The sequence below is a fragment of the Pseudorca crassidens genome, chromosome 9, assembly GCF_039906515.1.
Source record: "Pseudorca crassidens isolate mPseCra1 chromosome 9, mPseCra1.hap1, whole genome shotgun sequence".
Lineage (NCBI taxonomy): Eukaryota > Metazoa > Chordata > Mammalia > Artiodactyla > Delphinidae > Pseudorca > Pseudorca crassidens.
In genome coordinates this window covers 16284325-16299159 of record NC_090304.1, presented here as the reverse complement: position 1 = coordinate 16299159, position 14835 = coordinate 16284325, and the positions used below count along the sequence as shown (strand labels likewise).

Below are 14835 nucleotides of genomic sequence, written 5' to 3'. Positions count from 1 at the left end.
TTTTGAGAAGCCTTTCTGAATTTGCAGATGGTGTGGGAAATGCAACCAGATATCTGTACATTAAACTCTTGGCTCTGGTGTAGATATCCAGACCCTATTTCACTAATATGTCTGCAGATAGTAGTTAAAACATCTCCTAGGTAAAGACAGAGAGGGATTTTTTCCTGAGTCATTGAAACGTGGCTCTTTGAAAAACCTGTAAGTATCATTTTACTAGCAGTGCTTAAGAAAACTGCTAGAAATTTAGATGCTCTTACAGTTCATTTCTTAAAACCACATAACTCTTCCAGAGCAATTAAATGATAGTAAACATTTCTCTTATAGTGATCTGTGTCTAAAATACTCTTTTCCAAAATGATGAAAGATGCTTTGATTCCTCTTTTCCTGCTTCTCAGTTTCCATCTGATGCAGATAAATTATCAGTAGAAAGCATCCTTTTATTTTAGCAAATTAGCATTATGTGTATGCTATTGCTCGTGAACAACTGTTAAGCTGTTTGGCTGTTTGCAGATTGACTTGTATATCTTAGAAAAATTTTAAACGAACACAGATGTCATCATACTTTCAAAGAGGGTATGTAGTTGTGGCCTTGCCATTAGTTAGATATGGTAACTTACCTAGTCCTTAGGTAAGTTATTGCTATCTCTCTGGACTTTTGTTTCCTCCTCTGTAGTATTAAGGGTTTGGACTGTATAATCACTTAAGACCCAGTATGGTAGCTCTAACAGTCTTTGTTTTGCAAACACAAATGTGATACTGCCTCCATTTGGTGGTAAAAAGAAGAAACAAAACCATGAAACCTGTTACAGATAGGACATTCAGGTTGAAAAAAATGGACAATTGTGAATTTCCAAGTCAGAGAAGAAAATGACAGTACTCATTCCTCGTTGACCATAGGGTTTGTTAATTCTGTTTATCTGAAGTTAACTATGCTAGATTTTTTTTTTTGGCCTCATTGGGTCTTCGATGCTGCGCACGGGCTTTCTCTAGTTGTGGCGAGAGGGAACTATTTTTCATTGCGGTGCATGGGCTTCTTATTGCGGTGGCTTCTCTTGTTGCGGAGCACGGACTCTAGGCACGTGGGCTTCAGTAGTTGTGGCTCGCGGGCCCTAGAGGGCAAGCTCAGTAGTTGTGGCGCACGGGCTTAGTTGCTCCGTGGCATGTGGGATCTTCCCGGATCAGGGATTGATCCCGTGTCCCCTGCATTGGCAGGCGGATTCTTGACCATCGTGCCAGGAAGTGGAAGGGGATCTGGGGAAGTCTCTAGATTTTTTTTTTAATAGCCAGAAATGTCCCTCACATTTGAAGTGAGCGTTTCTAAATGTGGCCCAAAATATAGCACACTGAAATATTATATTCACACTCTAGGAAGCTTTATAGGCAGCTCATTTTGAAATGTGCTAAATGTTTACGATAATAACTCTGCCTACATTTTGGCTCAGAGCGGCTCACACATCTACCTAAGAGCCCAGCTCAAAGATCATGAACTGCTAACTCACGTGGAAAAGGGCGATGGAAATACTGTCCCTTTATGTTATTCTCTATAACTTATCTCTGTGAGAAGAATCTGACACAGTTATCTTGACAGAGGTACCTCTCCAGTCTGGGTCACTTTTCTCACCATGGTGGGTTATAGACCTCACTACCCTGCCCATCTGTAACAGTTTTGTACTGTTGCACATTTGATTAAGTTCAGTAAGCTTTTTACTGCTCATCTATTATGTGCCAGGCACTAGGAAACAGAAAACCCATTCCAGCCCTTCAGGAGCCCATAGTCTAGTAAATGAAATAGACATGTAGTCAGATAAGGTGTAATCCTGGATATCTTGGAAGTGTAGACTTGTAGGTAATGTGGTGTGGTGACAGAGGATGAGATAGCTAACAGTATTTGCCTGGATTACAGGTCAGGAAAGGTTTAGAGAAGGTGATGCTGAGCTGAGATTTTGAAGGATGAATTAGAATTTTCCACTGGACCAAAGCTGGGGGTGGTGGATTGGGGGTGCTAGATGGCGGGGAGGCATGCCAGCATGTAGAAAAGCATGGGGTTAGACACGTGGTAGTGTATTCAGAAGATTCCCAGCAGTAATTACTGTGGAAGCTGATGCGTCTGTGGGAACTGTCAGGAGGTGGAGCTAGCTCATGGGGACCTTGTACTTGCTTCTGTTCAATGTATCTCTATTCCAGAGTTTCCAAGGGGGTACTCTATTTGCCACCCCTTTGTGTGATAGATTCCTGCACCACATCAGCCTGAATTATGGGTGAAATATAAAGGGATAGCACTAGAAATTATATTGTCTTGGTTTTTGCCTCCATGGCCTGATTTTGTCAGGATTCCAATCCCAGTGCCATTAATGATTACCACACTGTTGCCCCTTACCTAAGTGTTAGAAGAAGGTGGGGCTGTACTTCCCTCGTAGTGCGCCTTCGTCGTGAAGTGATTTTGGTGAGCTAGGACTTTGTGAACTCTGCAGGACAACCCTTCCTTCCGCTACGTGCAGTATATTGCTTTGCTTGACACTAACAAGTCTTTGTTTTCTTTGTTTCTTTAGTAAAGAGGGTGTGTATGAAATCAGCCTGTCACCCACAGGCGTATCTAGGTAAGTGAATCCTCACTAGAAAGGGACTATAATTATCACTGAGTTATAGTCTCTTAAAATATTCTACTCCCTTGATTAAAGTAATTAATGTAGTAATATCTCCTTTTATACTAGCTTCAAAACATTTTCAAAGCCTCTCAGGTATAGTAGCTTACTTTTCCAGTTTTTCAGGTGAGGAAATGAGGTCCAGGGAGATTGAGTACTTTTTCCTAGGCTACAGAGTAATTTAATATTAGAGTTGGGTCTGGCCTCAACTTCTGTGCTGTTTGTGTTACATTATTATTATTATTGTTAGATTACATTGTATGTATTGGGTTGGCAAGAAGATTGTTCGGTTAGTGAATACGTTGTTCAATAAAGTTCTTGGTGAAAGTGGAAAATGTGTCTTTTATTTTTATTTAAAACTGAACGAACTTTTTGGCCAATCCAATATTATTACATATTATGTTAATCATACATTATTATATATAATTATATTAAGTTATGTCATATTGCTATATAAAGGTAGATTTCAATAAAATTAAAGCATATATGATTTAGGGTATATTAGGCATTAGTCATTGTTTCAGAACATTTTGAAAGCATCACCTTAATGCATGTCACTATAAAATAATGAGACATTTAAATAAATCAGAACTTATCTATCTAAATGAATTGCTTAGAAAGAGTTGCTGTTGGACTTGGAAGCCTCTATAATTAGTCCGCTGGCACTGCTATTGTTATAGCCTTTTTCAGAACTTCCCTTTTAAAGCAAGTTTAATAGTCACACAAGAAAACCAGTTGCATTATTTTGGTCACATCTCATTGTTAACCTGGTATGGCTTCAGGTGAGCTTTGGCTCTTTCACAGAATCATTTCACAATATGTGTAAGCCAAATCATTAGGCTGTACACTGTAAACTTATACAGTGCTGTATGTCAATTATATCTTAGTAAAACTGGAAAAAAGTAATAATTCAGATGCAAACATTTTAAATTGGACAACAGGTTAAAATTTATTAATAAATTACTTACTAAAAAAAATTAAATGTACCTTTAAAGAGTGAAAATTTACTACCAACAAGGCTGTTGAAGAGAGTGTTCCATGGGCTTTCAGAACATTTCTTAAGAAAGGTATCCAAAAAAGCCAAATGCCTTGTTAAAATGAAATAGTGTATTAGGGACACAGAAATCAAAACCACAATGAAATACCACTTTATATTCACTAGAATTTCCATAATCAAAAAGACAATAATAAGTGTTATTATAAATGAGGATGTGGAAAAATTAGAGCCTTCCTGTATTGCTGGTGGGAATGTAAAATAGTACAACCCTTTTAGAAAAAAGTTTGATGGTTTCTTAAAAAGTTAAGCATACATTTACCATATGACCCAGCAACTTCACTCCTAGGTGTCTTACCCAAGAGAAATGAAAACATACATCCACACAAAGACTTGCATGTGAATGTCCATAGCAGCGTTCATAGTAGGCAAAAGTAGAAACAACTCAAATGTCCATCCGTTGGTGAATGGATAAAGAAAATGCAGTATGTCTATATAATGAAATATTTTATTCTACCGTAAAAAGAAATGTTCTGATAATGTGCTACAACATTGAAACCTTGAAGACATTATTCTTTGTTGAATTTTACAGCATGTAAATTATACCTCAATAAAGCTGTTTAAAGGAGAAAAAAAAAAAGATAGCCAAAACAATTTTGAGCTGGCTTGGCACTGTTGAAATAAGTGTATATTCAATGAGAGAAAGAACCCTTATTTGGATATGTTTATTTTGATAGTTATAAATGATTGCTTTCCCTACAATTAGCAGTCTTAGAAGACTACCAATTGTTAAAGTAACACTGGGCCAAGCATTTTATTAGTTATTCTACATTTCACAGTGATGCTATAAGGTGGAGATCATCTTTGTGTTACAGATGAGAAAAACCAAGGTTCAGAGAGGTTAAGTAACTTGTCCAAGGTTTCACAGCTAAGCAGTGCTTGGGTAATATTTGAACCACAGCTATGAAAGCTGTCATGTACCTCTTTATCCTTCATTGCCTCTTTTATTTGTCTTAACTTGAAAGAGGTTTATTTTACATCTGGAGCATCGTGATCTGGGTGATATTAAGCTCTGGAGGTGTGGTAAGATGATTTCATCTCCCCACGAAAGGAAGCATCATCCAGATTAATTTATTCTGCTAATGATTAGAGTCTAACTCATCTTTTTCTGTGTTCTTTAGTTAATAACTGTTCTTTCTGCATCAAGGGTGTGTTTGTATCCTGGCTTTGTTGACTTAAAAGAAGCCGACTCAGTATTTGAACAGCTTTGTCAGGATGTTCCCTGGAAACAGAGGACTGGCATCAGAGAGGGTAAGTAGATCTCTGAGATCACAGTTGTTGATGTTTGGTCTTCCTTTCCGGAATGTATTCCAATACCGTTGCTTCTTTGCACCGTTGCTTCTTTGCACCACAGCCAGATTTAAACAGAGATTCAAAACCTGACTGAAACCCTCAGGATGAGTGGGAATTAGCCTGTCAAAGGGGACAGGGAAGAGTGTACCTGGCAGAAGAAACAGCAAGTGGTTCTCAGAACATGGCAGAAGATGGGCGTTCAGGGAAGCAAAGGACGTTTGGTTTGACTGAACTGTGGTTGATATGCTTATCTCCTTTTGTGTTTGTTCACTATTTATTACTGCAAATGGTGCCAGCTTTCCTCTTTCTTCATAGAAACCTCCAGAGCTTTTTTTTCCTGATTCTATTTGGCATATATTCTTTTGTGATCCTTTTTATCAGCTTTTTATTCTCATTTTAGTTTCACTAGAAGAGTCCAGTCTTCCTTAGCTTCAGCGTCTGTAGTATTCTACTGAGCTTGTTGAGATTACCTGACTTGGAACAGGCTCCTCTGTGGTCATCCACAAGCAACAGTACCTGCTATACCAGAGGCGGTCACTGGGGAGCGCCTGTGCTCTAGCATAGAATTTCCTTTCTGGCACATTGAGTGAATTTAAATTTTCTGTGGAGAAAGAGGCAAAGTATACTGGCATCATTTTTGTAACTCAGGTGTCAGAATGAGAGTCAGCTCTTTCAGGGCAGCCTTCTAATTCCCAGCAGTTTCTACAGCAGGGCTTTTGGTGACGGACTTGGCTTTGATTGCTGGCTCTGTCTTTCAAAATAATTGTTAATTTTAAACAAATTACAGTTAAATAATTTTCTGATTTTCTGATCTATAAAATAGAGTGAATAATAATATTGATACCTATCTTACATGGTTGTTGTGATAATTAAATGAGATAGTGCATGATAAGTACTTAACAGAATGCCTGCTACATAGTAAGCCTTCAGTGAATGTTAGCTGCTTTTATTATTGTTGTTTTTATTGTTGTAGTGGTTGAAATCAATTGTAGGAAAAATAGCAGATCTATGGGTAACTCCCTCTCTAAATAAATTGGACATCAAAACCTTCTGACTAAAATTAGCTACATGCTATGATTGGTCAGAGCACTTTTTTCTTCATTTGGAATCAAAAGGGCTTACACAAGGGTGGCACATGGGTGAACAGTTTGTCTTGTTTCTTGTATGGACGTTGGTGCCACAAGTTCCTACCTACAAGGATTCAGACTCCCTAGCCTGCATTTTAGACCCTCCCTAATCTGCGCTGTGTCTCCTTCACTCTTGTTTATGTCATCACTGACACAAATAAGTCACACACATTCTCACCTCAGAGCTTCACCCATACTGTTTCTGCCAGTGTACCTTCTCTTGTCGTCCTCCTTTTAGCTGTCACCATTCTACTCCTGAAATCCCATGCCCTCTGTGAAGGTGGAACCTTGGGTCAGGGCCCGTCCTTACTCTTCCTTTGTATTTCTCATAGCTTCTTATACATTGCAAGGCATGGTGTTGGCACTCAATAGGTACACCTTAAATAGCATCAAACCATTTCAAAGGCCCTGTATTTTCTTTCTTAGATGTAACTTACCAGCAACCAAGACTTACAGCATGGTATGGAGAACTTCCTTACACTTATTCAAGAATCACTTTGGAACCAAATCCTCACGTATGTTGGAATGTTGTTGTTGGTATGGTTTTATAGATTGTATACTATAAATGTAGAGTACTATAAAATAACAGTAAGAGCTTGCAGAGCTGCATGGTGATTCCTAGTTCAAAAAATCCTCTGGGTTCACACGCTGAGTTTTTGGGCTTATTACCCTTGATGTGCTTTTCATCCACAGATAAAGACAGAGGATGAGAAAAAAACTGGAACTAGAGTGAACTAGAACCAGACTCTAGGATTTCAGAGAAATGAATCATTTATTTTCCTAATCTCCCCTTCCCCAGGCTTTTCCGGCCGTAGCCCTCTGTGTGCCTCCTGATACATATTTGCTGTGGGGTCTAAGCCTTATGACTGACCAGTGAGGTCCGAATGTTTCTTCCCACTTCTCAGGCTCTTTTGCCATTTGTGAAAAAATCCGTGCTTTTCTTGTTGACTTTGCATTCATTCTGTGGTTGCAGTTCTCATACTTCTAACTTAGCATTGCTTTGGCTTGTCTCTGCTGCTGCTTTTGTTTTTAAAAATTTCCATGACAGACAGAGAGATTCTAGTATATAAATTAAGCTTGCCCAGATGATGGAATTAAGATCCAAGAAACAGCACTCTGTTTAGTCCCTGGAATCTTGCCTTTGGCAAATAATATTATGTTTTTATTGAAAGACTTTGAAGAAAATGGAGTTTTGCTTATGGCATTGGAATAAAGAGAAATATGACACATTTAGAGCGTCTAGTGATTTGTTATCATAAACTACCATTTTACTAAAATGTTCAGGGATAAAATATTGACTGAAGGGAACATGGCTTTTTCACATAAAGAGATAGCTGTATGCTCTGGTTTCTGCAGCTGCATTTAGAATGTGATCCGGGGAAGCATTGAGACCCTCTATATCTGAAGTTGACTTGGAAACGTGAAGAGAATCGAATTAGGCCAATCCAGCATAGACTGCTGGCCGTGTTTCTGTCAGAATTAGTTTATCTTCTTGTCAACAGTCATAGCAGAGAAGCTGAGGATTAAACAGCCTGTGGGGAAGAAGTTCTTATTCATTCTAGTTAATCTTTCAGAACAGGATTTCTCAACCTCGGTATTACTGACATTTCAAGCTGGATAATTCTTTGTTTTTAGGGTTATCCTGTGCATTGTAGGATGTCTAGCAATATCCATGACTTCTGCCCACGAGCTGCCATAAGCACCCCTCACTCAGTCGTGACAGCCAAAAATGGCTCTGGACATTGCCAGACATCTGCCAGGGGTCAGAATTGACCTTGGTTGAGAACTACTGCTTTAGAATAAACATAAAGCACAAAGATCTGCTGAGTTGAGTGTCCACTTATGCTTGGAGACATTTTGACAACTCTTCAAAAGTATTTTTTAAATGATAATCCTTTTCTTATAATGGAAGTAATATGTGTCTGTTATTGAAAATCTAGAAGCTACAGATAAATATGAAGAATATTAAAATTTTGGATAATAGTTCCACCCGATATTTTGGTTCCAGTCTTTTTTTTCTTTTTTTTTTAGGCAAATATATGTAGAGGATTTTTCTATAAAATCAATTATTTATATACTACATTTCATTTTACTGTATCATTAACATATTTTAGTATCATTAAATATTCTTCTACAACATTGTATTAATAGGTACATAGTATTCCATAATCTATGTGTAGCATAATTTATTCAAGCAAGCCTCTTTTGTTGGATATTAAGGTTGTCAAATTAGAGTTTTTTAATTGGAATTTGGCTGGCTCATAACTTTACATTTATTGCTAATTTAGTTTGTATACCATCTGGAACAAAGTCAAAAGTGATGCCTCAGATTTTTTTTAAGGGGGGATTCCCTAATGTGTATATATGTGTTGGGGGTACTAGTTTAAAGTTGTTATTATCTCAAGTTTAGTATCCTATAGCACAGGAAGAGATTCAACCATAGGTAATTAAACTCCTTTTAGTCTTTTTTCAAACTAAATCTTGTATGAACCCAATGTATGAAAATAAAAGAGTATCTCGACTGACTGGCAGTCCTACCAGCTTGACCTCTCCTTTCTCCTGCTGTGATCCCAGAGACATCTCTGTGGTACCTACGTCTCTACAAAACACTGTTTGAAATCCACTGAATAGGTCCTTTTACATTTGTGATTCATATTTTCTCATACTCGTTTCCTCAAATGTCTTTTAAGGATAGAATGTATTCACTGAACAGTGAGATGACTCTGAATTTTAATATAGACGTTCACTTCTGAGGGATCTGTATATAGAGTATTGGTTGGAGAGTCTAAGTTAATCCTCTAGTTCATTATTTCCTTTTTTTCTCCTTTTCTCCTTCACCACCAAAAATAACCAAGAAAAAATATATATCCACTTAGAAACATAATGCAGACTTGGTGTTATCACAGTGCTCAGTCCCTAAGCAAGGCAAGGAAGTGCTAATTAGTTTCTCAGTCACATTGCCGAAAAGCTCTCATCCTCCTCCTTTACATTCTTGTGTTTCTTGTTAAGTGTATAATTCTAGCATCTGATCTTTATCGCCATGAAGATAAGCTTAAGTCATAAAATAAATAGGAAATACAGCTTGCTAACATTATTATGGAATTTTACTTTGAAACTTATTCTCTTGAACTAACCTGTGTTAGTTTAATAACATTTGTTTTCTTGTTCTAAGTTTTGTCTGTTATTATTGCTGTTTATTTTTTAAAATCCTCTTCTCAGAGGAGCTGAAGAGACATTTTTCCAAAGAAGACATACAAATGGACAACATGAAAAGATGCTCAGCATCACTAATTATTAGGGGAATGCAAATCAAAACCACAATGAGATATCACCTCATACCTGCTAGAATGGCTGTTATCAAAAAGGCAAGAAATAACAAGTGCTGGTAAGGCTATGGAGAAAAGGGAACCCTCTTACACTGTTGATGGGAATTGTGCAGCCACTATGGAAAACAGTATGAAGATTCCTCAAAAAATTAACAGTAGAGCTACCATATGATCCAGCTATCCTACTTCTGGTTATGTATACAAAGAATATGAAAACACTAATATGTACACCCCTGTGTTCATCACAGCATTATTCACAATAGCCAAGATATGGAAACAACCTAAGTGCCCATCAACAGATGAATGAATAAAGAAGATATGGTGTATATATACTACTCAGCCATTTAAAAAACGATGAACTCTTACCATTTGTGAGACCATGGATGGACCTTGTGGGTATTATGTTAAATAAGTCAGGTGGAGAAGGACAAATACCGTATGAATTCATTCATATGTGGAATATAAAAAACTAATAAAATAAATGAACAAACCAAACGTAGATACAAAGAACAGAGTGGTGGTTACCAGAGGGGAAGGGGCAGAATGGAGGGCAAAATGGATGAAGGAGATCAGCTGTATGGAGATGGATGGAAACTAAATTTTTGGTGTTGAGCACGCAGTATGGTATATAGAAACAGAAATTTTGGAAGAACCCGGACGAACTTTTTGGCCAACTCATATAATGTTGTACACATTAAACTTATATAATGTTATGAACCAGTGTTACTTCAATAAAATAAATAAATAAAATCCTCTCCTTAGAATATAATGCTAATATCCATAACAAGGAATGCCAGCTTTTTTTTTTTTTACATCTTTATTGGAGTATAATTGCTTTACAATGGTGTGTTAGTTTCTGCTTTATAACAAAGTGAATCAGTTATACATATACACGTGTTCCCATATCTCTTCCCTCTTGTGTCTCCCTCCCTCCCACCTGGAATGCCAGCTTTTACCATGATTTCCATGTGACAGGGAAGCTGAGTGATTTCCACATATGCTCCCTGGAAGTGTTACCTGACAATAGTCACGGGATATACCTTATAAGGACATTATGCTTTCCTTTGCTGAACATCCATTTCTTTGCTTTCAAACATAGAACGTGGACTTTGAAGGGGTTCCTTATTTTCATTTTTTTAATTTATTTTTAAAATTTATTTATTTATATTTTTGGCTGCGTTGGGTCTTCGTTGCTGCGTTCAGGCTTTCTCTAGTTGCGGCGAGCGGGGGCTGCTCTTCGTTGCGGTGCGCGGGCTTCTCGTTGCAGTGGCTTCTCTTGTTGTGGAGCATGGGCTCTAGGCATGCGGGCTTCAGTAGTTGTGGCACACGGGCTCTAGGGCACAGACTCAGTAGTTGTGGCTCACGGGCTCTAGAGCGCAGGCTCAGTAGTTGTGGCTCACGGGCTGTAGAACGCAGGCTCAGTAGTTGTGGCTCACGGGCTCTAGAGTGCAGGCTCAGTAGTTGTGGCTCACAGGCTCTAGAGTGCAGGCTCGGTAGTTGTGGCACATGGGCTTAGTTGCTCCACAGCATGTGGAATCCTCCCGGACCAAGGATGGAACCCATGTCCCCTGCATTGGCAGGCTGATTCTTAACCACTGTGCCACCAGGGAAGTCCTTGAAGGGCTTCTTTAAAGTGGTAGTTCTTAAAGTAGAGTCTGTAGATCCCTGGAGGAAGTCCCCGAAATTCTTTCTGGGAATCCACAAGGTCAAAGATATTTTTATGGTAATGCTAAGACTAGGTGACATTTTTCACTGTGTTGAATTTGCACTAGTGATACAAAAGTAATGGTGAATAAAATTGCCGGTGCCTTAGCATGAATCAAGACACTGCTACCAAACTGTACTAGTAATCATTGTTTTCTTTACTACCTGCACTTCTAGTAAAAACAAGAAAAAATGCTGATTTCCTTTAAGGATGTCCCTTGATGAAGGAGTAAGCACTATTAGTTTTATTAAGTCTTGATCTTTTTTAATTGTTTGATGAAATGGAAATTATGCATAAGGCATTCCTACAAACCAAGTATGATGGTTGTCGAGGAAAAACACTTGTGTGATTGTTTAAGCTGTAAGCTGAATGAGCTACTTTTGTCATGGACCATTTTACTTGGAAGAGCAGCTGGCACACAAACTAGTTATTCAGACTTGAGTATTCAGCAGACATTTTCTCAAAAATTAATGAAGTGTCACTTCCAGGAAAATAATGGACAAGATTTGTCACTAATGATAAAACTTGAAGTTTCAAGGAAATATTAGGAATTCTGGAAAAACTCATATCCACCACCTTGAGCCTGACCTCTTCCCTTTACATAGCTTTTTCTGAAGAGATCAGTGGTTTTTTGATTTTTTGATATTGGAGATGTTTTTTTGTTATTGTATAACGAAATATGTCAGTATTAAAAGGGTCTGCATAACTCAGCCAATATTTTCCAAATGACCAATGCTTGATGTTACAGAATCATGCAAGATTAAAACATCCATTCAAAGTGCACTCTAGACCAGTGGATTTAGATGTAACAATATGAAACGTTTGTTGATATAGTTTCAGATTCCCCATTGCATCTAACCTTTAAGAAATCAGTTCAGTTGAGTTTTGGTGTAATGTCAAAGAATACTTACAATTATTTGCAAAGGCTATAAAAGATTCTTCCTTTTTCTAACTACATACCTGTGTGAAGGCAGTTTTCTTCGTATGCTTCAACAGAAACAACATATTGTAACAGATTAAATGCAGAAGCAGATATTAGAATCAACTATTAAGTCAGACATTAAAGAGATTTGCAAAACAGTGCCACTCTTCTCACCAATTTTTTGTATTGGAAAATAGTTAATTTTCATAAAATAATACGTTAACATGTAATGAGGTTATTTTTTAAATGAATTAACCAAAAATTAAAATTTTTTTTAGTCTTAATTTTTAATATGGTAACTGTTGTAGCTGTAACCCATACATACAGAAGTTCTTTGGGGCCGTCAGTAATTATTATTTTTTTGGCCGTGCCTCATGGCTTGCGGGATTGAACCTGGGCCCTCAGCAGTGAAAGCACGGAGTCCTAACCACTGGACCTCCAGGGAATTCCCACCTCAATAATCTTTGCTAGTGGTGTGAGAACTCCTGTTCTCCAGGAAGCTCTGTAAAGCACTTGAGGTTTCCTGGAGGCAGGACATAGAGTTCTAACAAGAACCACAACCAGAGCTGTGCTCATTGTAGCCCCCAACTACAACCCAAGCTTAGAGGTCATAGCTTCCTAAAGTATGTGTGGCAAGATGCTGAGCTCCGCATACAAACGGGTGAACTCGGTGCTCAGCAGGCAGGGCTGTGGCCTCTGTTTAAATCTTCTGTAGAGCACAGCCATGTTATGATTCCATTCTGTAGAATGTTTTTCCCCTCTAGGTTCTGTTTTTAGGAAGTTTGCCACTCTGGAAATATTAAATACCTTTCTTAAAGAGCAGTTCTGCCATTCCTGATAAAATAGGAATGGAACAGAGGGCCACCCAGCAGGAGAGTTGTTTCACTCCTCAGGCCTCAGTCCGCATCTGCTAACTCTTGGTGGCCCGTCAGCTGTGGTGACAAACCAGGCTTACTGCTCCACACGATACCTCAGTGACTTACTGAGGTGACTGCCCTGAGTGTATTGACAGTTGCTTCTCTGCGAGCGTCATATATTTAACATGGAAAGGATGAGATGGGTGGATAGGCCTGGTCTTCATGACATTCTATACCAAATTTAGTACCTTAATAAAAGTGTAGAGGTCAGCTTGCTTCAAAATAGAAATAACAGGAGAGAATTAAACTACTCTTCTAGCCTTATGTTTATTACGTTTCCGCTGGTTTGCTTATTTCATGCCCCTGTTTATAACATGACTGATTTTGCCCTTCCTGTTTTTCCACGTGGCTGCCACCTCGTGTCTTAGTGAACTGTCTCTGCCCCTTTTCTTGGCCTGTTGATTGCAGTGGCATCCTGTGCTGCTCATGCTGAAGAACCAAATTGAAGAGAACACTGGCCACACCTTCAACTCCTTGCTTTGCAATCTTTACCGAAATGAGAAGGACAGCGTGGACTGGCATAGTGATGACGAACCTTCGTTGGGGAGGTGCCCCATCATTGCTTCACTCAGTTTTGGTGCCACACGCATGTTTGAGATGAGAAAGAAGCCCCCACCAGTGAGTAGTCTATTTATTTTATGTTCCTCCTGCCATCTAATATTCTGTGGAAAAAACTGAGCTCTAAAAGGCTCCTATTTTCGGATTTAGGGGATTGGAGTATGTGTTTTGTTGATGAAACATTTTCAACTGATTGCTTACCCCATGGTTAACTTTTGACTTCCAGAGAAGCCATTCGTTCATTTACTTATGCAACAGAAACTGCCTGCCGCGTGCCACATGCTAGAGGCTTATTTGCATTGGTGGAAAGGACAGACATGGTCCCTGTCCACATGGAAACGGGGGTATACAGATACTACTAATTACTCAAGTAATTGGAATTATGATAAATGCTAGGAAGGAGGGCTTATAAAGGCAAGGTTCAAGTTAGTGGGGGCAAGGAGGCAAAGGAAGGGAGTCTCAAGGAAGATACCCTTGAAATTTTAAGTAAGTGTTCTTCATGGCAGTGTTGCCTCTCTTTTGTGAGAGAGCATCACATGCATCCTCATTGCCTTCTTAGCCTGTTCCTGAAATCCAGATGGCTCTGTAACTCTTTCAGAGAGGAAATTCAAGCCAGGTTATCAGATAAGCAGTGGCTAAACTGTAGAATAACTTTAGTTGTCCAGCCCAGCTCTTACCTATATTACAAGACATTTGAGGGATACGAGGGCTGTTAGTGTTTTTAAATCAAAAAGTATAGAACTTTAGGACTAAGATAGATAGAAGGATAGTAGAAACTCTAAGAAAAGAGCAAATCTCTACCAAATTATCTTATTTCCAGGATTTGTGGTTTTTTTCTAACCAAGGTTCCCAGTCATTTTGTTTATAACATTAAACCAGACCCAGTCAGTGTGGAAGGCCTACAAGGCTGTGTTTTGAGTATGACCTAATCCAGACCACATAATTATCAGGCAGTCAGTGCTTGTGTCTGTTCTGCATCAGATATACTTCTTTGGGCTGTTTTTCTGACACGTATTTGGGTTTCCAAGCATGGAATTTTGAAGCATATTGTGTTGTTTTGCATTTATGCCATTAAGCACCCTTCATTGGTATATTTTCTGTTGACTGGGTTTTCTTTGCTTTTGTTTGCACAGAAACTTTAGTCTGTGTTAGTGAGGGATTGTCAGTTGCCAGTGACTTACTGAGTGAACTTGCTCCCTGAGCACTTTGAATACCTTCACGGTTTCACTGGCAGGCAGCCTTCTCATGTACCAGGGAGTACCACCTGAGAAGCAAGGTATGGTTATGCTTT

The 14835-nt window shown here is 38.7% G+C and overlaps 1 protein-coding gene across 11 annotated transcripts in view; it reads left to right on the top strand.

Annotated features, from left to right (window-relative positions):
* The window catches only part of LOC137230270 (alpha-ketoglutarate-dependent dioxygenase alkB homolog 3), a 180903-nt gene that overhangs the window by 3224 nt on the left and 162844 nt on the right, over positions 1-14835 (top strand). For 9 of the 11 annotated variants that reach the window (XM_067749327.1, XM_067749329.1, XM_067749326.1 and 6 more), the window contains exons 5-8: positions 2550-2597; positions 4844-4947; positions 6543-6631; positions 13395-13604. In XM_067749327.1, the coding sequence (XP_067605428.1) occupies positions 2550-2597; positions 4844-4947; positions 6543-6631; positions 13395-13604 (451 nt within the window). The remainder of the gene's footprint in view (positions 1-2549; positions 2598-4843; positions 4948-6542; positions 6632-13394; positions 13605-14835) is intronic. The other 2 variants (XM_067749334.1, XM_067749333.1) reach the window with 1 other exon arrangement.